The sequence below is a fragment of the Colobus angolensis genome, unplaced genomic scaffold (genome assembly GCF_000951035.1).
Source record: "Colobus angolensis palliatus isolate OR3802 unplaced genomic scaffold, Cang.pa_1.0 Scaffold118, whole genome shotgun sequence".
Taxonomy (NCBI): domain Eukaryota; kingdom Metazoa; phylum Chordata; class Mammalia; order Primates; family Cercopithecidae; genus Colobus; species Colobus angolensis.
In genome coordinates, this window is record NW_012112919.1 from 6,968,405 (window position 1) to 6,990,219 (window position 21,815).

Here is a 21,815-nt window from a genome sequence, read left to right on the forward strand (position 1 = left end):
TAATTTTTGTATTTTTAGTAGAGATGGGGTTTCACCATGTTGGCCAGGCTGGTCTCAAACTCCTGACCTCAAGTGATCCGCCCATCTCAGCTTCCCAGAGGGCTGGGATTATAGGTGTGAGCTACGACGCCCAGCTAGTGGACTTGTTTTTCGATGTTGCCACCCAAACAACAGGAACTCATCTTGATTAGTTTTTCCCATTTCTGTTTCTTTTTGTACTGCTAGTTGGCCCTGAGTATAGGTTTCCCATTTTCAAAGCCTGTGATGATTTTTCTTTCAGCAAAGAATGGCCGAGTGGATTCTGAGGACCGGAGGAGCCGCCACTGCCCATACCTGGACACCATTAATAGGTCAGTAGGACAGGGATGCTGAGGATAGCACAAGAACAATGGAATCTATGCAGAAAGTTTTTTGACTGTACATTGAATAACACTTTCCCAAATTTTACTTCTTTTTTTTTTTTTTTAAGCTTTTTTATTATACTTTTAAGTTCTAGGGTACATGTGCACCGTGTGCAGGTTTGTTACATATATATACATATGTCATGTTGGTGTGCTGCACCCATTAACTGGTCATTTACATTAGGTATATCTCCTAATGCTCTCCCTCCCCATTCCCCCCAAATTTTACTTCCTTTAAACCTGTCTAGAGAGTTGTGCTTCTTGCTATGTTACTCTTTATTCTTTGATTGTAAGTGCTAGAACACATGTTGTTAAAGAGCTTTTAGCTTACTTTGCATTTGTATGTTGGGATAACAGGATGCATAGTATCCTAAAATAACAGTAGCACATTGAAATATTTATGGAGTATCTAGTATGTACTGGATACTCTTTTGGGTGCCTGGGATTCAGCAGAAAAAAACACAGAAATTTGTTTGAAAGCTGAGGTAGTTTACCTCATCATAGCATTCTTTTCTCTGATTCCCAGGTGGCTTGTAGAATGTTTTTCAACCTATATTGTAGGGGAATGTTCTACAATAATATAATTACTCTTGTAAGAGCTGGGTGTGGTGGCCCACACCTGTAATCTCAGCCCTTTGGCAGGCCAAGGCAGGAGGATCACTTGAGGCCAGAAATTTGAGACCAGCCTGGTCAACATAACGAGACCCATCTTTTTTTTTTTTTTTTTTTTTGAGACGGAGTTTCACTTTTGTACCCCAGGCTGGAGGGCAATGGCATGATCTTGGCTTACTGCAACCTTTGCCTTCCAGGTTCAAGCGATTCTTCTGCCTCAGCTTCCTGAGTAGCTGGGATTACAGGTGCCTGCCACCACACCCAGCTAATTTTTGTATTTTCTTTTAGAAGAAATGGGGTTTCTTCATGTTGGCCAGGCTGGTCTTGAACTCCTGATGTCAGGTGATCCACCCACCTTGGCCTCCCAAAGTGCTGGGTTTACAGGCATGAGCCACCGTGCCCGGCCAACAAGACCCATCTTTTAAAAAAACTTAACAAAAAAAAGTTATGACTGGGTTCTCTGGCTCGTGCCTGTAATCCCAGCACTTTGGGAGGCTGAGGCAGGCAGATTGCTTGAGTTCAGGAGTTTGAGCATACTGGGCAATGTGGCAAAACTTCATCTCTACAAAAAACACAAAAAATTAGCCAGGTGTGGTGGTGCACTCCTGTAGTCCCAGCTTCTTGGGGGGCTGAAGCAGGCGGATTGCTTGAACCTAGGAGGTTGAGGGTGCAGTGAGCTGAGATTGTGCCACTGTACTTCAGCCTGGATGACAAAGTGAGACCCTATCTCAAAAAAAAAAAAAACCAGAAAAGTTATAAGGGCTGTTCATTATGGTAGGTATGAGCTACGTGTGGCTTCAGTGGCTCCTACAGTTGAAGAACTGAATTTTAAATTTTATTTAATTGAATTACAGTCAGCCTCAGTATCAGAATATGGAACCTGAAGATACAAAGGGCCAACTGTAAGGGGCTTGAACATTCTGAATTTTGGTATCTGAAGGTGTCCTAGAACCAGTGTCTTGTGGCTACTGAGGGATAGCTGTATTTTAAGTTTAATTGTCAATAGCCACTTTGTCTAGTGGCCTCTAATAAATTAGATACCATAGCTCTTTGGGATCATTATCAGTTAATTAATAGTTACTATTTGAGAATAAATCTCTTTGTGGATTCAGTGGAGGTAAGGTTTTTGTTCCTTACTGCCCAGTACTCACTTTGCACTTGAATAAATAGGTCTATTTGTAGGTATTTTAAAATTCTTCAGGCTTTTCATTTCTTTCTATGGATAAAAATACATTTTTAAAAAATGAATTATTATTATTTGTTTTTAGGAGAGGATCCCACTCTGTATCCCAGTCTGGAGTGCAGTGGTGGATCAGAGCTCACTGTAGCCACAAACTCCTGGGCTTAAGTGATATGTTTTTCTTTTATGCAAGGATTTTTTCACCCTTTTTATGTCCTCTCCACCTCCAGAATGCTGTTGGGGTACTGTTAACCTTAGTCTGACTTGTAGCTTTCCCTCTAGAGAAAGTGACTGCAATGGGAAGTCCTGAACTGGTTACAAACAGTAATGAGAGAGAGGCTCTTGGGTATTGTGTGTCTAGTGGAGACACCTCAACAGTGCTTTGGAGTATGGCGGGTGGAGGTGAGGAATCATCAGTGTCCCCCATGGTGCATATATGGTTGGGAACTGTTTTCTGAAGGATGTTGTGTGGTATCATGGGTCATAGAGCCAACACTGCTTCATTTGAGTGCCTTCCTACGTGTCCATCCTATTTATTTTTTTCTGTTTTGTTTCCTTAGGAGTGTGCTGGACTTTGACTTTGAGAAACTGTGTTCTATCTCCCTCTCACACATCAATGCTTACGCCTGTCTGGTGTGTGGCAAGTACTTTCAAGGTAAATGAATGTTAGAAATTATAAACCTAAGTTTTTCAAGCTAGCTGCAGTTCTGCTCCAGAGGGACTTTTTTTTTTTTTTTTTTTGAGACGGAGTCTCGCTCTCAGGAATCATATCTAATAATTTCTATTTGTTCCCAGGAAATTGAAATATTCTTAGAAAACCAATAAGAGGTTCTCTGACTGATCAGAACCTGGATATATCTGAAAGGGAGAAAGAGCTAGTCATATGAAAGATTGTAATCTCAAAGACTCTGGGTTCTCGAATCTTTAATATATGTATTTTTTTAAGTTTTAATTTTTAAAAATCATTTTGAGACAGAGTCCCACTTTGTTGCCCAGGTTGGCTCACTGCAACCTCCGCCTCCTGGGTTCAAGCAATTTTCCTGCCTCAGCCTCTGGAGTGGCTGAGATTACAGGCGCCCGCCACCACGCCTGGCTAATTTTTGTACTTTTAGTAGAGACAGGGTTTCACCATGTTGGCCAGGCTGGTCTTGAACTCCTGGCCTCATGTAATCCACCCGTCTTGGCCTCCCAAAGTGCTGGGATTACAGGCATGAGCCACTGCCCCCAGCCTAATTTTTTTTTTTTAAGAGATGGAGTCTCACTCTGTCACCCAGGCTGCAGTGCAGTGACGTGATCTTGGCTCACTGCAGCCTCTGACTCCCAAGTTCAAGCGATTCTTCTGCCTTAGCCTCCTGAGTAGCTGGGATTACAGGCATGCACACCTGGCTAATTTTAGTATTTTTTGGTAGAGACAGGGTTTCACCATATTGGCCAGGCTGGTCTTGGACTCCTGACCTTAAGTGATCCACACTTTTTGGCCTCCCAAAGTGCTGGGATTACAGGTGTGAGCCACAGCGCGCAGCCGCATTTTTTTTAAAAGATGGGATTGTACTCTGTTGCCCAGGCTAGTCTTGAAACTCCTGAGCTCAAGCAGTGTGCCTACCTGTACCTCCCAAAGTGCTGGGATTATAGATGTGAGCCATTGCACCCCGCTATCTGGCTAAATATTTTATTTTATTTTTTTTGTGGAGACAAGGCCTTATTATGTTACCTAGGCTACAATTTTTTTTTTTTTTTGAAGTATCTTTTAGCTCAAAGGACTTTTTTTGTGCTTTTTTTTCCTGAAAATTTATCATTTCAACTCATTCACACCAAGCAGATGCCATGTACATAGTATAGTGGAGGATTCAAATGAGGTAAAAACAACTGGGCACAGTGGCTTACACGTGTAATCCTAGCATTTTGGAAGGCTGAGGAGAATTGTTTAAAGCCAAGAGTTCAAGACCCACCTGGCTAACATAGCAAGACCCTGTCTCAAAAAAGGAGATAAAAACTATATTCTTTTCTCTAATTAGGAGCTTCTAAGGAGTCAAGGTTGACATGTGAAACAACCAGCGAGTTCTGTTAGACCATAAAGATTACTGCTGGACCGTGGCACTGAGTAAAAATAAGTGCAGTAGGAGTTAAAATGTGCAAAAATCAATGTTAGCTGGAGTGTTGATGTTGAGTTCGTGGAGGAGTGGAGGTGGGACTTGAATTGGCAGGACATAGGAGTTTGAAAGGTTAGGGGAGAGAGAGTCTAGAAAGGAGTAGCAATATGAAAAAAGTTACATAGATACAGCATCGTCCTGAATATGGGCATTTGGAAATTCAGGACTGAGTGATGATGGACTGTCATAGGATATGTATATATTTATGTATATGTGTATTTATGCACATACATATGCATAGATATTTCTAGTTTCATATATGTAGGAAACTATGTATGTGAATATATAGTTATATATAGAGAGATTATATATATTTTATATATGATATGTATTTTACAAATATATGCAAAAAATAGTGAAATTTGTTTCCCCAATCAATGTCTCATGCCATCTAGAGAAAGAAGTAACTAATGTGCTAGTCTTTCTTGCTAATTTTTTTATGAGAGAACTTCATGTGGAGGATTCATTTTATGAATGACATAATATTTGTTTTTCGCGGATGTTAACATGTTCCGGTAGAAAATAATGAAAGGAAAAGCAAACCTGATCTGCGCCTTCTAGTATCTGCCCTTCTATTACAGCCTTTCACCCTTCCCTACAGGCCGAGGTTTGAAGTCTCACGCCTACATTCACAGTGTCCAATTTAGCCACCATGTTTTCCTCAACCTCCATACCCTCAAGTTTTACTGCCTTCCAGACAACTATGAGATCATCGATTCCTCGTTGGAGGATATCACGGTGTGTGTCCAAGAGGGTTGGTTTGGGGTCCATTCTTTAATGAGCCATCCCAGGGCTCCCAGGGGACTGCCCCATCTGAGGACAGGGAAGAATCTCAGTCCTTTTGGGCATCGAGAGGCTGCTTTCCCTTTTGGGAAGAACTGGGGAAACTGAGTAAGGTCAGAATTCATAATTTCAGCCTGTAGTCTATAACTTAACTGTCATTTCTACTTGTAACATTGAGGGCTAGGACTGAAGAAATATGGGTGTATTCTGATGGGGTTTAAAGTGTTTTTGTGAAATTATTCTTCCACGCTTTGAAGCAGGGATATAAATTGGTCCTGGTGTAGGACAGTATTTATCAAGCTGCACACCAGCTCCTGGCTGCTTTTAACATATGATGGGACCAGAGCATCCAGCCACAGATGTCTCATCTCTGGGCTCTAGTTTGTGACCTGTACCAAGAGACACTCACTGTGTTGAGCATGGAAAGTCCTCTTGGGCTTTGATTAGTGTTGGGTTTTTGATTATTATTTTCCTTTTCAGCACGTGGGGCATATTCATGGTGCCAAGTGCTCTGTTTTGTTTTTGTTTTTTAGATGGAGTCTCGCTCTGTTGCCCAGGCTGGAGTGTGGTGGCGCCATCACAGCTCACTGCAGCCTTGACCTCATGGGTTCAAGTGATCCTCCTACCTCAGCCTCCCACCTCAGCCTCCCAAGTAGCTAGGACTGTAGGCATTACCATCATGGCCAGATACATTTTTTAAATTTTTTGTAGAGATGGAGTCTCACTGTGTTGCCCAGGTTGGTCATGTTCTGTTTATTTTTAAGGAAATGGTGGTATTTAATCTTTGAAATACTGCTTTTTCTACTTGTAAAAATTTTATAAGCCTATTATTAATAATTGAGATTAAAATAGTTATGGACAGGCTGGGTGCAGAGGCTCACACCTGTAATCCGAGCACTTTGGGAGGCGGAGGCAGTGGGTCATTTGAGGTCTGGAGTTTGAGACCAGCCTGACCAACATGATGAGACCCCATTTCTACTAAAAATACAAAATTACCCTGGCATGGTGACACATGCCTGTAATCCCAGCTACTGGGGAGGCTGAGGCGGGAGAACTGCTTGAATCTGGGAGCGGGAGGTTGCAGTGAACTGAGATCGTGCCATGGCGCTCTAGCCTTGGCAACAAGAGTGAAACTCCGTCTAAAAAAAAAAATATGGACAGTATTTATAGAGGGAGAAACTGGCCTCAATTCAGTGTTTCAAAGTGAATTTGCGATGACCTCTGTCCAGTCTGTGACATAATGACTCTGGTAACTCTCCCTGAGAAGAGTCTGATCCTGCTCTTCCAGTACCGGGGACTCGTGGAGATCCTCAGTCTCACCCAGAGTGGAGGAAACTCTCCTGCTCCAAAGCTAGGTACATGTGCTGCTCCCAGGAGGTTCCATCTGAGACTTAGACTGCCTTTAGGAACTTAATAGTTTCTGGCAGCCAGTTTTCATGAGTTGACCAGACCTGAGATCTATGAAAAGACCTGGGATTCAGTGCTTTTGGGTTAGACACAAGAGATTCCCTTGTAGATCAGCCATGGGAGAGGATCTGCTCTGTGTTACTTCAATCTTTATACCTACTGATTGGGACTTTTTCTGTGTGTGGTGGGATGTTCATGGCCAAAGTGTTCTTTGTTTTTGTAGAAATTGCTGTTGTTTGTAGACATTTCTTGTGAACTCAGCTCTTAAACAACTTAGCATTTTCTTTTGCTTTGCAGTATGTGTTGAAGCCCACTTTCACAAAGCAGCAAATTGCAAACTTGGACAAGCAAGCCAAATTGTCCCGGGCATATGATGGTACCACTTACCTGCCGGGTATCGTGGGACTGAATAACATAAAGGCCAATGACTATGCCAACGCTGTTCTTCAGGTAAGATCAAGACGAGAACACTGAGGAAGAGAGGGACACCCAGAAGGCTGGGCACAGTGGCTCACCCCTGTAATCCCAGAACTTTGGGAGGCCAAGGCGGGCAGATTGCCTGAGGTCAGGAGTTCCAGCCAGCCTGGCCAACATGGCGGAACCCTGTCTCTACTAAAAATATAAAAATTAGCCATGTATGGTGGTGCAAGCCTGTAATCCCACCTATTTGGCAGGCTGAGGTGGGAGAATCAACTTGAATCCGGCAGGCAGAGGTTATAGTGACCCAAGATCGTGCCAGTGCACTCCAGCCTGGGGAACAGAGTGAGACTGTGTTTCAAGAAAAAACAAAAAAGAGAGGGACAGGAAATAGTATGTGTACTGGCCAAGGAATTACTGCCTTTGGCCGGGCGTGGTGGCTCATACCTGTAATCGCAGCACTTTGGGAGGCCAAGGTGGGAGGATCACCTGAGGTCAGGAGTTCGAGACCAGCTTGGCCAACATGGAGAAACCCCATCTCTACTAAAAATACAAAATTAGCCGGGTGTAGTGGTGCATGCCTGTAATCCCAACTACTCAGGAGGCTGAGGCAGGAGAATTGCTTGAACCCGGGAGGTGGAGGTTGCAGTGGGCTGATATCATGCCATTGCACTCCAACCTGGGCAACAAGAGCGAAACTCCTTCATCTCAAAAAAGAAATTACTGCCTTCTTATAGAGTATAGTCAGATGATCCTCAGACACCAAGTCTTGCTAAGGACTCTACTTGAGTAGTTGTTCTGCAACAGGCAGAGCATTCCTTTGCTCACTGGGCTGCTGTCAAATGGTGAGGCTTTTTCTAGCCTCTGGCTCATGGCCTCTGTAACTTCCAGGGAATGCGGGACCAAGTCTGTGTTGCCTTGCAGTGTCAAGTAAGAAATATGCCGGGTGTATTTTTTTTTTTTTAAATGGTGTAGATGTTTGTCATGCTGGCTGATCAATGACTTTCTCTTGCCCATATGCTCATAACCCTGAAATGGAAAAGACAGAAAACCAAAGTTGTCCTATTTTCTTTTCTTTTCTTTTTTTTTTTGAGACGGAGTCTCAGTCTGTTGTCCAGGCTGGAGTGTAGTAATGGGATCTCAGCTCGCTGCAACCTCTGCCGCCCGGGTCTAGGCGATTCTTCTGCTTCAGCCTCCCGAGTAGCTGGGATTATAGGCGCCTGCCATTGTGCCTGGCTGATTTTTGTAGTTCTAGTAGAGACAGGGTTTCACCATCTTGGCCAGGCTGGTCTTGAACTCTTGACCTTGTGATCCACCTGCCTCAGCCTCCCAAAGTGCTGGGATTACAGGTGTGAGCCACCACGCCTGGCCAATTTTTAAATGTTGGTAAGTATAATAAGAAAACAATAATTCTACTTCACCGAGAACATGATTAAAAAATTGTAATTGTAAACTCAGGCTTACTGGGGAAAAAATGTATGAATTGTGAGGGGCTGGGCACAGTGGCTCATGCCTCTAATCCCAGCTCTTGGGGAGGCCAAAGTGGCAGGGTCCCTTGAGGCCAGTAGTTTGAAACCAGCCTGGCAACATAGCAAGACCCTGTCTCTGTTTAAAAAAAAAAATTAGCTGGGCACGGTGGTGCATGCATGTCTGTGGTCCTAGCTGTTTGGGAGGCTGAGGTGGGAGGATCCCGTCAGCCCAGGAATTCGAGGCTGTTGGAGAATTTTGAGGACTTTGAGAAGTACAGGCATTACTGGTGTGAGCCACTGCACCCAACCTTGCTTCACTTTAAAGTTGATTATTTATATTTTTTTCTTGAGTTATTGCACCTTACAGACTACTTTCCTATTGGTTCATCTGACTGAGCTTTAAGAAATATATGATGAAATTATGCCCTTTTCTGTTGGATATGTTGCAGATGTTTTCTGCTAGTACTTATTTGGCCTTTACATTTTTTTAAGTGATATTTTTGTCATGAAGAATTGGACAAAAAACTGTAAAGGCATATTTTTTACATTCGGTGTCTGCTCTTGGTGTCATGCCTAGTCTGTGGAAAGGTCAAATTCTTAGGTAGAGAGAGACTTTTCATCAGATTGTTCCCTTTAAATCCTCTCATGGCTGCGTGAAAACTAATTTTTTTTGAGATAGATTCTTGCTCTGTCTCCCAGGCTGGAATGCAGTGGCGCAATCTCAGCTCACTGCAACCTCTGCCTCCTAGGTTCAGGCGATTCTCCTGCCTCAGCCTCCCAAGTAGCTGGGACTACAGGTACGTGCCACCACGCCCGGCTATTTTTTTGTATTTTTAGTAGAGATGGGGTTTCATCATGTTAGCCAGGATGGTCTCGATCTCCTGACCTCGTGATCCGCACCCCTCGGCCTCCCAAAGTACTGGGATTACAGGTGTAAGCCACCGTGCCCCGCTGAGTGAAAACTATTATAGAATGGACAGATAGAATTTGGATTTGGTCAGAGCTGTTAGTCTTGGCTTTCTGATGAATTTTAGTTCGTGTAGGAACGTCTCTTTATAAAAATAAATGGATGAACAAACCCTGTGTGATGTTGTTTCTGCTAAAATAAGGTTGACTGGACCAGGTCATCCATCTGGAGGGTGGATTATTCTTCTCTGAGGATGCCCAATATTATTTGTATTGTTGCTGAAGCCAGAGTGCACAGAGTGCAACATTTCTCCATAAGATAGACAACTGAGAATTAGAATAAACTTTATCCATCCTCTTGTTTTGAGAGTAAATCTTTGTAGTAATTATTCTACAAGTTGGAAGTCCTTGTTTCTTTAGCTGGGATCAGCTTGTCAGGGCTTTCCTAATCCCCTCTATGGTTAAAGTGCTTTCTGTGTTCTGAGTTGTCTTCCTTAGAGATGCCTGGGTTTATTACGTTTAGCAGAAACCCTTCTAGCTGAATCCCTGAATAGATGACCTTGTTTAAGAAAGAAATATATTCATGGTAAGCACAGTGCTGGTTAGGCCTCCCTAACCAGGCCTAAATATTTAGGCCTAATAAAAAAGGCCTAAATTTTTATTTAGGGTCTGCTTGGTCCTCCTCTTCCCAGTTTTGTTTTGTTTTTTTTTTGAGATGGAATTTCGCTCTTTTTGCCCTGGCTGGAGTTCAATGGAGCGATCTCGGCTTACTGCAACCTCTGCCCCTCCGGGTGATTCTCCTGCCTCAGAGGCTGGAATTACAGGCATTCACCACCATGCCCAGCTAATTTTGTATTTTTAGTAGAGATGGGGTTTCACCGTGTTGGCCTGGCAGGTCTCAAACTCCTGACCTCAAATGATCCACCTGCCTTGGCCTCCCAAAGTGCTAGGATCGTGGACATGAGCCACTGCACCTGGACCCTTCCTCCCAGTTTTGTAGCTCAGGCTAATGAGCCTGTGTTTCTTCCTGAAACCAATACAGCTAATTTTTATCTTTCTGCTTAATGAGATCCAATTTGCTTTTATTGTCCTAAATCTTTTGACCGTTTTCTCTTTTTCTCTCTTTTTTTTTTTTTGAGATGGAGTTTTGCTCTCGTCCAGGCTGGAGTGCGGTGGTGCCGTTTTGGCTCACTGCAACTTCCGCCTCCTGGATTCAAGTGATTCTCCTGCCTCAGCCTCCTGAGTAGCAGGGATTACAGGCACCTGCCACCACGCCTGGCTAATTTTTGTATTTTTGGTAGAGAGGGGGTTTCACCATGTTGGCCAGGCTGGTCTTGAACTCCTGATCTCAGGTGATCCTCCCGCCTCGGCCTCCCAAAGTGCTGGGATCACAGGCATGAGCCACCTCGCCTGGCCAACCATTTTCCATCGTAACAGTATATTTACTTTTTTAAAAAAATTTTGCCTGTGCACGGTGGCTCAGGCATGAGAATTGCTTGAAGCCTGGAGGCAGAGGTTGCAGTGAGCCGAAATCATGCCGCTGCACTCCAGCCTGGGGGATGGCAACAAGACTCTGTCTCCAAAAATAAAAAAAAATTTCAGTAGGTTTTTGTGGAACAGGTGGTTTTTGGTTACATGAATAAGTTATTTAGTGGTGATTTCTGAGATTTTGGTCACTCATTGCCCGAGCAGTGTATACTGTACCCGATGTGTAGTCTTTTATCCCTCACCCCTCCTCACACTCTTTCCCTCAAGTCCCCAAAGATCATTGTATCATTCTTACTCCTTTGTGTCTTCACAGCTCCCTATATTTACTTTTATGTACTATTATATGGTTTTATTATGGGAAAACATCAAATTTTAAGATAATTTTCATATTATTTTAGTGTGGAGTTGAGAGATGGGAGAACTGTGTTTCCTAGGTAGTTACTTTTGCTTCAACCAAAATGGATGATGAAGGAAAGGGTATTTGGATTTTACCTTTCTATCTTAGGAATTTAAGTATTGTCACAGCATAATTAGAGTAACAAAAGGAAATTGTTGAATAAGTTGATAGAGATTTGAATACCTGTGGGGTTTTCTTTGTTTTGTTTTAACCTTCTTTGTGGTATCCACATCAGCAAAGTGTCTGTAGAAGTGTAGGTCATATGAAACTCAACATTGATATTTCTGTAATGTGAGCCTGGGTAGGATTCTCCAAGAGTCGATTTACTTTGGCTCTTTAAGGCCATCACAGGCACATCCCAAGATTCTGTTAGAACTTTAGTTGGAAGAGCTTGGCTCAAGGGGTCCTACAAAGGGGCTTTGGGTTAATCGGAGTGTTTGATTTTCAGGCTCTATCTAATGTTCCTCCTCTCCGGAACTACTTTCTGGAAGAAGACAATTATAAGAACATTAAGCGTCCTCCAGGGGATATCATGTTCTTGTTGGTCCAGCGTTTTGGAGAGCTGATGAGAAAGCTCTGGAACCCTCGAAATTTCAAAGCACATGTGTCTCCCCATGAGATGCTTCAGGCAGTTGTACTTTGCAGTAAGAAGACTTTTCAGATCACCAAACAAGGTAAGAACAAGTCATTCATGTTTCAGGACAACAAAACTAGTTTGATGAACAAATTTATTTTTACTTGGCAGTGAATTTTTTTAAAATTAATTAATTTTATTTTATTTTATTTTTTGAGATGGAGTCTCACTCTGTCACCCAGACTGGAGTACAATGGCATGGTCTCAGCTTACTACAACCTCCGCCTCCAGGGTTCAAGCGATTCTCCCACCTCAGCCTCCCGAGTAGCTGGGACTACAGGCGCCCGCCACCTCGCCCGGCTAGTTTTTTGTATTTTTTTTTTTAGTAGAGACGGGGTTTCACCGTGTTAGCCAGGATGGTCTCGATCTCCTGACCTCGTGATCCGCCCGTCTCGGCCTCCCAAAGTGCTGGGATTACAGGCTTGAGCCACCGCGCCCGGCCTTGTTTTGTTTTTTTAAGAGACAGAGTCTTGCTCTTTTGACCAGGCTGGAGTACGGTGGTGGGATTTGTAGCTCACTGCAGCCTTGAACTTCTGGACTGAAGGGATCCTCTTGCCTCAACTTCAGGTAGCTGTGATTACAGGCGTGAGCCACTGTGCCCAGCTGCAGTGAATCTTGAGAGTAGCCAGGAGTGTCCAGTGGATTGTGTGGTTGGGTTCCTCATTCTTCTCTGACCAGTCTGCCCTGCAAAGAGTCCCAGGAGATTCCAGCTGAATAGAAAGTCGGTCTTATTTGGTAAATTAAACTGTATGGCTTAGGAGAATACCAGGAGACTGGGAAAGACACTAGCTTTTATTAAACACCTGTCACCTATCCTCATTTTTTCATGTCCCACATTAGGGTATTCTGATGGTTTTTTTTTTTTTTTTTTTTTTGAGACCGACTCTTGCTCCATTGCCTAGGCTGGAGTGCAGTGGTGTGATCTGTGCTCACTGCAACATCTGCCTCCCGGGTTCAAGGGATTCTTCTGCCTCAGCCTCTCAAGTATTTGGGATTACAGATGCCCGTGAACGTGCCCAGCTAATTTTTGTATTTTTAGTAGAGAGGGGGTTTCACCATGTTGGCCAGGCTGGTCTTGAACTCCTGACCTCAAGTGATTCACCCGCTTTGGCCTCCCAAAGTGCTGGGATTATGGGTGTGAGCCACTGCACCCAGCCTCTGATGAACTATTTTGACTGTTTTTATCTCTCCAGACCCAATGTGTTATTGCCTTATGAATAAAGCGGACAGTGTAACTTTTTACCTAAATCTGATATCATATCGTCTAGCATCCATATTAGTTTATTCAGCTTTCACTCATGGTGCTAGGTTTTAGAGCAGCAGGGATAAGAAACAAGATTTTTCTCTTTGAAGAACTTACAGTCTAGTGGGGAAATAAAGTTATGTAGAAAGGTTGAGTGTGCTGGCACAAGCCTGTGTTCTGAGCTACTTGGGAGGCTGAGGCAGGTTGCTTGAGCCCAGGAGTTCAAGGCTACAGTGAGCTATGATCACACCACTGCACTCCAGCTGGGTAATGGAGGAAGACCTTGTCTTTAAAAATAAGTAAGCAAATTTCAACTGTCTTTTTTTTTTTTGAGACGGAGTCTCGCTCTGTTGCCTAAGCTGGAGTGCAATGGCGCGATCTTGGCTCACTGCAACCTCTGTCTCCCGGAATCAAGTGATTCTCCTGCCTTAGCCTCCTGAGTAGCTGGGACTACAGGCATGTGCCACCATGCCCGGCTAATTTTTTTTGTATTTTTAGTAGAGACAGGGTTTCACGGTGTTAACCAGGCTGGTCTCGATCTCCTGACCTCGTGATCCGCCCTCCTCAGCCTCCCAAAGTGCTGGGATTACAGGCGTGAGCCACTGCGCCTGGCTCAACTATCTTTTTTCAGAAAAGGTAATTACAGGTGTTAAGTGCTGTGCTATGGGAGGGGAGCATGGAGTAAGGACCCCCTCAACTGAACATGTGGGAGGTAGATAAGAGGTCAGAGTGGAGGAAGGGACCCTGAGTTTTAGGTAGATGTGGAGGCAGACTAGGATGGGGAGTGAACATTCCAGGTAGAGAGGACATGGTGGGCAGAAGAGAAAAGTGCCTGGCATAGACAGACTGCAAGTAGCTGGACCCTTGGACTCCAGGGGTCAAGGGAGAGCCAAGGTGTAGCTCCTGAGGGAGGGACCAGATGGCCTGGTTTGTAAGCCACCATAAAGAGCTTGGATTATATCCTGACAATAGTTGGAGTCATTGAAGGCTTTTTTTTTTTTCTTTTTTCGGAGAGGGAGTCTCACTCTGTTGCCCAGCCTGGAGTGCAGTAGTGTGATCTCGGCTCACTGCAGCTTCTGTCTCCCAGGTTCAATCAATTCTCCTGCCTCAGCCTCTCGAGTAGCTGGGAATACAGGCACCTGCCACCATACCTGGCTAATATTTTGGTATTTTTAGTAGAGACGGGGTTTCACTATGTTGGTCAGGCTGGTGTTGAACTCCTCACCTCAGGTGATCCGCCTGCCTCGGCCTCCCAAAGTGCTAGGATTACAGCCATGAACCATTATGCCCGACCTCATTGAAGGCTTTTAACAAAAATGTGACATCAGACTTAATTTGTTTTACAAACATTTCTAGCTGGGCATGGTCATTCACACCTGTAATCCCAGCACTTTGGGAGGTTGAGGTGGGTGGATCGCTTGAGCCCAGGAGTTCGAGACCATCCTGCATAGATACATAGTGAGACCCTGTATCTACAACAAGTTTTTAAAAATTACTCAGGCATGGTGGTGTGTACCCGTAGTTCTAGCTACTTGAGAGGCTGAGGTTGGAGGATCACACGAGCCTAGGAGGTAGAGGCTGCAGTGAGCCATGTTAGCTCCACTGTACTCCAGTCTGGGCAACAGAGTGAGACCTCTATCTGTAAAATTAAAAAAAAAAAACATTATTCTGGCTGAGGATTGACTTAGAGGGGACGTCGAGTAGTGGCTTTTAAGAGTCTCTTAAAAGCCTATTTCTCCTTAGTTAAGGAGAAATAGGAGGAATCAAGGTGATAAGGAATGGGGCCCATGGAGCACTTGGTTCAGGTTTAGTAGGAAATAAGATACACTTCGGGTTGGATAATATATATTGATCAGAAGCCCCATGATTTAGTCTCAACTGAGCAGAATTTCAACTAAGCTCAACTAAGCTATTTGGGCTTGGCAATTGTTGGTGTTTAGTAGTTTATAACATGGCCAATAAAATCTTAATCTGGGGCCAGGCACCCTGGCTCATGCCTGTAATCCCAGCACTTTGGGAGGCCGAAGTGGGAGGATTGCTTGAGCCCAAGAATTCAAGACCAGCCTGAGCAACATAGGGAGACTCCCTCTTGACAACAAATCGAAAAGTTAGCCGGGCATGATGGCACACGCCTGTAGTCCCAGCTACTTGGGAAACTGAGGTGGAAGGATTCCTCGGCCCTGGGAGGCAGAGCTTGCAGTGAGCTGAGGTTGTGTCACTGCACTCCAGCCTGGGCGACAGAGCGAGACCCTGTGTTGGGAAAAAAAAATCTGGGTGCCTCACCCTTCTACACAGGTGACAGCCTGTTTGTGTGCTTTGTAGGACCATCTAATTCCCAGGAACTAGGTGGCTAGGTTGTCTTGTGTTTATAGGGATATTTCTGTTCCTGGACCAACTCTCTGAGCTCCCAGGGTTTTATATTAAGGCTACAACAAAGGAAAAAATTTTTGCTGAGAATGATGTTTTTGTGGACCATGAATGGATGGATCAATGTCAGCATTCACTGTGTTCCACAGGTGACTTCTGGCCTGAAGGTGGATAGTGGGGCCTGTCAGCTTTTGGCAGTTTGGAAAGTTACGGCATAATTGGGTTGTAGAGTTGCTGAAAAATCAGTTGAGAATAAATGTGTCTAGTTTCTTCTATCACAGCCAGTGTTGGCTATGACAGTTACGATGTCACATAAACATAATTTCCTCCATCTCTGAGACCTAGTAGGTTATTACTTGCCTAGCGTTTAGATGTGTGAAGTGTTTCTTGCTGTGGTAGTTGTCCTGTAAAAGCATTCTATGTATGGAATAAAAAGAAAATCATTCTATGGAGTTGTCAGGGGTCTCTGGGTTTAGAGAAATGAAATTGAGAAAGATATACTATAGTCTTTGAGATTTTAATTGGGTGAGCAGAGAGGAACTAAACAGAAGCAAATCTTAGTTGATGAGAAAGTAGACATTAGGCTGAGGTGGGAGGATCCCTTGAGGTCAAGAGTTTGAGACCAGCCTGGACAACATGGTGAAGCCCCATCTCTACTAAAAATACAAAAATTAGCTGGGCCTGGTGGCAGGCACCTGTAATCCTAGCTACTTGGGAGGCTGAGGTGGGAGAATTGCTTGAACCCGGGAGGGGAGGTTGTAGTGAGCTGAGATCATGTCACTGCACTCCAACCTGGGCAACAGCGCGAGATTCTGTCTCAAAAAAAAAAAAAAAAAAAGTAGCCATTATCCCAGAAATGTCTGAGTGGCAGGCTCCCTAGACAGCATTTTCATGGAATATTGTCAATCTGCTTGTTTCCAGAACCCCTTGTTCTGTATGCCTTTTCAGTCTGCATGCTAGTCACTTTCCTATAAGATAGGAATCTTTGTGAGCTACAGAAGGGAAGAAGGAAGTGTGAGCTCACTGTGGAGAGAAGTGGATGTTAAAAGGTCATATTCATTTGTTTTGGTCATCCCTGAGTGATGCGATACAGTCCTGGTATGAATCACATAGCCTATGGAGAGAGTCAAGATCAGAAGAGTTAGAGCTTGACCTTGAGGAGTGCCAGCATTTAATGATCAGATAGAGGAGGATGCACAGGAGTTGGGATGGGATGGCATGGCCAGAGAGGAAGGGGGAGAATCAGGAATGCCAACCAGTACATGGTTTAAGTTAACTCTAATGCCACTTAGCTTCAACGTTTTCCATCCTTCCTTTTTTTCCAGGGGATGGAGTCGACTTTCTGTCTTGGTTTCTGAATGCTCTGCACTCAGCTCTGGGGGGTACAAAGAAGAAAAAGAAGAGTAAGTCGTTTACTGATAAAAAAGGAGCTCTTTTGTTCCCTTTTAAAAAACTTTGCATCTGGGCACGATGGCTCATGCTTATAATCCTCTTTGAGAGGCCGAGGTGGGTGGATTACCTGAGGTCAGGAGTTTGAGACCGGCCTGGCCAACATGGTGAAACCCCATCTCTACCAAAAATACAAAAGTTAGCCAGGTGTGGTGGCTGTAGTCCCAGTGACTTGGGAGGCTGAGGCAACTTCCCATTCTTTTGTTAACTCTTTATCTGGGGTAGGGTGGTATCTATTTTATACATAAACTAAATGTTCTTTCTGAATAGGCCCCTCTGCATAGTTTTTGCTAGAATATGGTTATAGTCACAATGATATTTTATTTTATATAATTTTTGAGACGGAGTCTTGCTCTGTCACTTAGGCTGGAGTGCAGTGGCACGGTCTCAGTTCATGATAGCCTCCATCTCCTAGGTTCAAGCAGTTCTCCTCCCTCAGCCTCCCAAGAGTAGCTGGGATTACAGGCACCTACCACCATGCTCAGCTAATTTTTGTATTTTTAGTAGAGATGGGATTTCACCTTGTTGGCCAGGCTGGTCTCAAACTCCTGACCTCAGGTGGTCTGCCCAAAGTGCTGGGATTATAGGCGTGATGATGTCTTGATGTGGGATTGTGGCCTGTTGCTCTTCCCACTGGGTGGCCCTGCCCTCTCTACCAGGTGTCTTCAGCCTGGGTTAACCCTCTGAGCTCTCAAACTTACGTTTTGGCAGGATTCTAAACTTGGTTGTGCTTTCTCTCTTGTTGCTTTGATCCTGTTCTGGCCCATCTCTTTGTCTGTCATTGTCCTGTTGTCTTCATTACAGTTTGGACATTGTCTCCCTTTGAAAGTAGCTTATGGTTATGGGAAGTTCCTTGGTTTTCCTTGTTTCGCTTGTGAATTTTTTTTTGTAATTGATGTATTGCCGGGCTCTGTAAATCATTCCTTCATTTTGAATACATTTACCTTTTCTTTTATGGACCAGGCCCTGTGTTGGAGGATCAAAAGTTGTCTTAAGGAAGAGAAATAAAGTAATTATTTACACAAATAATTATAAAGGTACCCTGGTGGTATATGGTACAAAAGGAAACTTCTGTGTTTAGTGAGAGCTCTGGGTCTTTTGCTGGAATATGCTGGTTTATTTCAGAAATTTAGAAGCTGGAAATATACTTTAGACATGTTTTCCATCCTCATGGAATTTGTCTCTTGCTTCCTGTTTGTGCAGCTATTGTGACTGATGTTTTCCAGGGGTCCATGAGGATCTTCACTAAAAAGCTTCCCCATCCTGATCTGGTGAGTTAGCTGAGCCTGGGTCTTGGACTGATTTATATTGCTTGAGGGGATATAGGGGAGATGAAGAGATGCTTAGAGAACTGACAAGCCTGCTTGCCCCATGAAGAGGTTCAGCAAAGCACCTGCCTAGTGGCAGCTCACTTTTCAGTTTGAGAGTTAGTGGTTGGATGTACTTTGCTGGTTTAAGTGTTCTGGCCAACTAAGTGGTGCTGCTGTGTTTTTTCAGAAAGCTCAGCTAAGCTTTCTTTTTGTTTTTCTGAGACAGTCTTCCTCTTTCGCCAAGGCTGGGGTGCAGTGGCGCCATCTCCACTCACTGCAACTTCTACTTTCTGGGTTCAAATGATTGTCCTGCCTTAGCCTCCTGAGTAGCTGCGATTACAGGCGCTTGCCACCATACCTAGCTAATTTTGTATTTTTAGTAGTGACGGGGCTTCACCATGTTGGTCCACGCTGGTCTGGAACTCCTGACCTCAGGTGATCTGCCTGCCTTGGCCTCCCAAACTGTTGGGATTACAGGCATGAGCCACTGTGCCTGGCCCTCAGCTAAGCTTCTTAGATGGTCTTAGAGCTTTTCTTTTTTGAGATGGAGTTTTGCTCTTGTTGCCCAGTCTGTAGTGCAATGTCATGATCTCGGCTCACTGCAACCTCCACCTCCTGGGTTCAAGCAATTCTCCTGCCTCAGCCTCCCAAGTAGCTGGGATTACAGGCATGTGCTACCAAACCTGGCTAATTTTTCTATTTTTAGTAGAGACGAGGTTTTACCATGTTGGTCAGGCTGGTCTCAAACTCCTGACCTTAGGTGATCTACCCGCCTTGGCCTCCCAAAGTGCTGGGATTACAGGTGAGAGCCACTGTGCCTGGCCCACTTTCTTTCTCTTTTTAATGGATTTTTTTTTTTTCTTTTTGAGACAAGATCTCACTCTATCACTCAGGCTGAGTGTAGTGGCGTGATTATGGTTCACTATAGCCTCAACCTCCCCTGCTCAAGTGATCCTCCCACCTCAGCCTCCCCAGAAACTGGAACTATAGATGCACAGCACCACACTGGGCTAATTTTTTATTTTTATTTTAGTTTTATTTATTTATTTATTTTATTGAGACGGAGTTTCACTCTTGTTGCCCAGGCTGGAGTGCAATGGCACGATCTTGGCTCACTGCAACCTCTGCCTCCCAAGTTCAAGTTGTTCTCCTGCCTCAGCCTCCCAAGTAGCTGGGATTGCAGGCATGCACCACCACGCCCAGCTGATTTTGTATTTTTAGTAGAGATGGGGTTTCTCCATGTTGGTCAGTTTGGTCTTGAACTCCCGACCTCAGGTGATCTACCTCCTTCCGCCTCCCAAAGAGCTGGGATTACAGATGAGAGCCGTCGTGCCCGGCTAGTTTTTATGTTTTATAGAGATGGAGTCTCCCCGTGTTGCCCAGGCTGGTCTCGAAGTCCTGGACGCAAGCAATCCTCTCACCTTTGTCTCCCAAAGTGTTGAGATTACAGGTGTGAGCCATCACACTTGGCCTCAGAGCTTTTTTTTGTTTTTTTTTTTTTTTTTGAGACGGAGTCTTGCTCTGTCGCACGGGCTGGAGTGCAGTGGCCGGATCTCAGCTCACTGCAAGCTCCACCTCCCGGGTTTACGCCATTCTCCTGCCTCAGCCTCCCGAGTAGCTGGGACTACAGGCGCCCGCCACCTCGCCCGGCTAGGTTTTTTGTATTTTTTAGTAGAGACGGGGTTTCACCGTGTTAGCCAGGATGGTCTCGATCTCCTGACCTCGTGATCCGCCCGTCTCGGCCTCCCAAAGTGCTGGGATTACAGGCTTGAGCCACCGCGCCCGGCCCAGAGCTTTTTAGATAGTCTGGTATATAAGCAAAATCTCTTTAAAGAAGGAAACCTGTTGATTCTTAAGTTAATCTAACCAGGTGGTGCATGCCAACTGCCCAATCTCTCAGGCACCTCTCTTTGTTCTTTGAGATGAAGGAAATGTCAGCGTAGCAAAACACTGGTTCTGTGTTTGTTCCTATACCACTCACACTCCTTTCCTCTCTTTTCTTCTCATTCATTTCTAGCCAGCAGAAGAAAAAGAACAGTTGCTCCATAATGACGAGTACCAGGAGACGATGGTGGAGTCCACTTTTATGTACCTGACACTTGACCTTCCTACTGCCCCCCTCTACAAGGACGAGAAGGAGCAGCTCATCATTCCCCAAGTGCCACTCTTCAACATCCTGGCCAAATTCAATGGCATCACTGAGAAGGTAGCCCATTAACACACCTGCCCTGCCTATACTTTGCACTCTCGACTTTTTCATTTTCTTGTTTTTTCAAGACAGAGTTTTGCTCTTGTCGCCCAGGCTGGAGTGCAGTGGCATGATTTCAGCTCACTGCAATCTCCACCTTCCAGTTACAAGCGATTCTCCTGCCTCAGCCTCCTGAGTAACTGGGATTACAGACATCCACCACCATGCCTGGCTAATTTTTTGTATTTTTAGTAGAGATGAGATTTCAGCATGTTGGCCAGGCTGGTCTCGAACTCTTGACCTCAAGTGATCCACCTGCCTTGCCTCCCAAAGGGCTGGAATTACAGGCGTGAGCCACCACGCCTGGTCCATTTTCATTTTATACATAAGAATCACGACATGTATGTGATGTATTTATTATAAAGTATATTGACTTTATTGAGCCTCCCAGACTCCTTGGTGTTTCTAGCTGGTCACCCCCAACTCTTAACTTACAGTGCCGTTCTTTTTATTATTTTCTGAGACAGGGTGTTGCTCTGTCACCCACGCTGGGGTGCAGTGGCATGATCATGGCTCACTGCAACTTCAAACTCTTGGGCTCAGGTGATCCTCTCACCTCAGCCTCCTGAGTAGCTGGGACTTTTTGGTAGAGATAGGGGTTTCTCCATGTTGGTCAGGTTGGTCTCGAACTCCCGACCTCAGATGATCTACCCACCTCGGCCTCCCAAAGTGCTGGGATTACAGGTGAGAGCCATCGTGCCCGGCCAATTTTTTATTTTGTGAAGATAAAAAAGACACGCTTCACCACGCCCAGCTAAGTTTTTTTGTAGAGAGAGCTCTCACTCTGTTGCCCAGGCTGGTCTTTAACTCCTGGCCTCAAGGTATCTTCCCACCTTGACCTCCCAAAGTGTTGGGATTACAGATGTGAACCAGTGCCCAACCACAGTGCCCCCTCTTGTACTTCTCATATATCCTTTTTTCAGCTTTCTGCCTGCCTCTGGGTAGTATAGAGAAAGGAAGGTCATTTAGGAGAGGAGAAACTCCAAAAAGTGGGGAGACATACTTTTTTATTTTTTATTTTTTTTTGAGATGGAGTTTCACTCTGTTGCCTAGTCTGGAGTGCAGTGGTGTGATCTCAGCTCACTGCAACCTCCACCTACCGGGTTCAAGCGATTCTTCTGCCTCAGCCTCCTGAATAGCTGGGACTACAGGTACATGCCACCATGCCCAGCTAATGTTTGTATTTTTAGAAGAGATGAGGTTTCACCATGTTGGCCAGGCTGGTCTCGATCTCCTGGCCTCAAGTGATCTGCCTGCCTCAGCCTCTCAAAATATTGGGATTATAGGCATGAACCATTGTGCCTGGTTAGTTGCTTTCTTTACATACATATATATATATTTTTTTTTTTTTTTT

General features: G+C 44.6%; 1 protein-coding gene across 1 annotated transcript in view; it reads left to right on the forward strand.

Annotated features, from left to right (window-relative positions):
- USP39 (ubiquitin specific peptidase 39) overlaps window positions 1-21,815 on the forward strand; it is a 34,801-nt gene that overhangs the window by 3,230 nt on the left and 9,756 nt on the right. Inside the window, exons 2-9 of the mRNA XM_011925721.1 lie at window positions 226-350; window positions 2,754-2,848; window positions 4,945-5,081; window positions 6,831-6,983; window positions 11,659-11,884; window positions 16,780-16,857; window positions 18,107-18,174; window positions 20,231-20,422. Of these exons, the coding sequence (XP_011781111.1) occupies window positions 226-350; window positions 2,754-2,848; window positions 4,945-5,081; window positions 6,831-6,983; window positions 11,659-11,884; window positions 16,780-16,857; window positions 18,107-18,174; window positions 20,231-20,422 (1,074 nt within the window). The remainder of the gene's footprint in view (window positions 1-225; window positions 351-2,753; window positions 2,849-4,944; window positions 5,082-6,830; window positions 6,984-11,658; window positions 11,885-16,779; window positions 16,858-18,106; window positions 18,175-20,230; window positions 20,423-21,815) is intronic.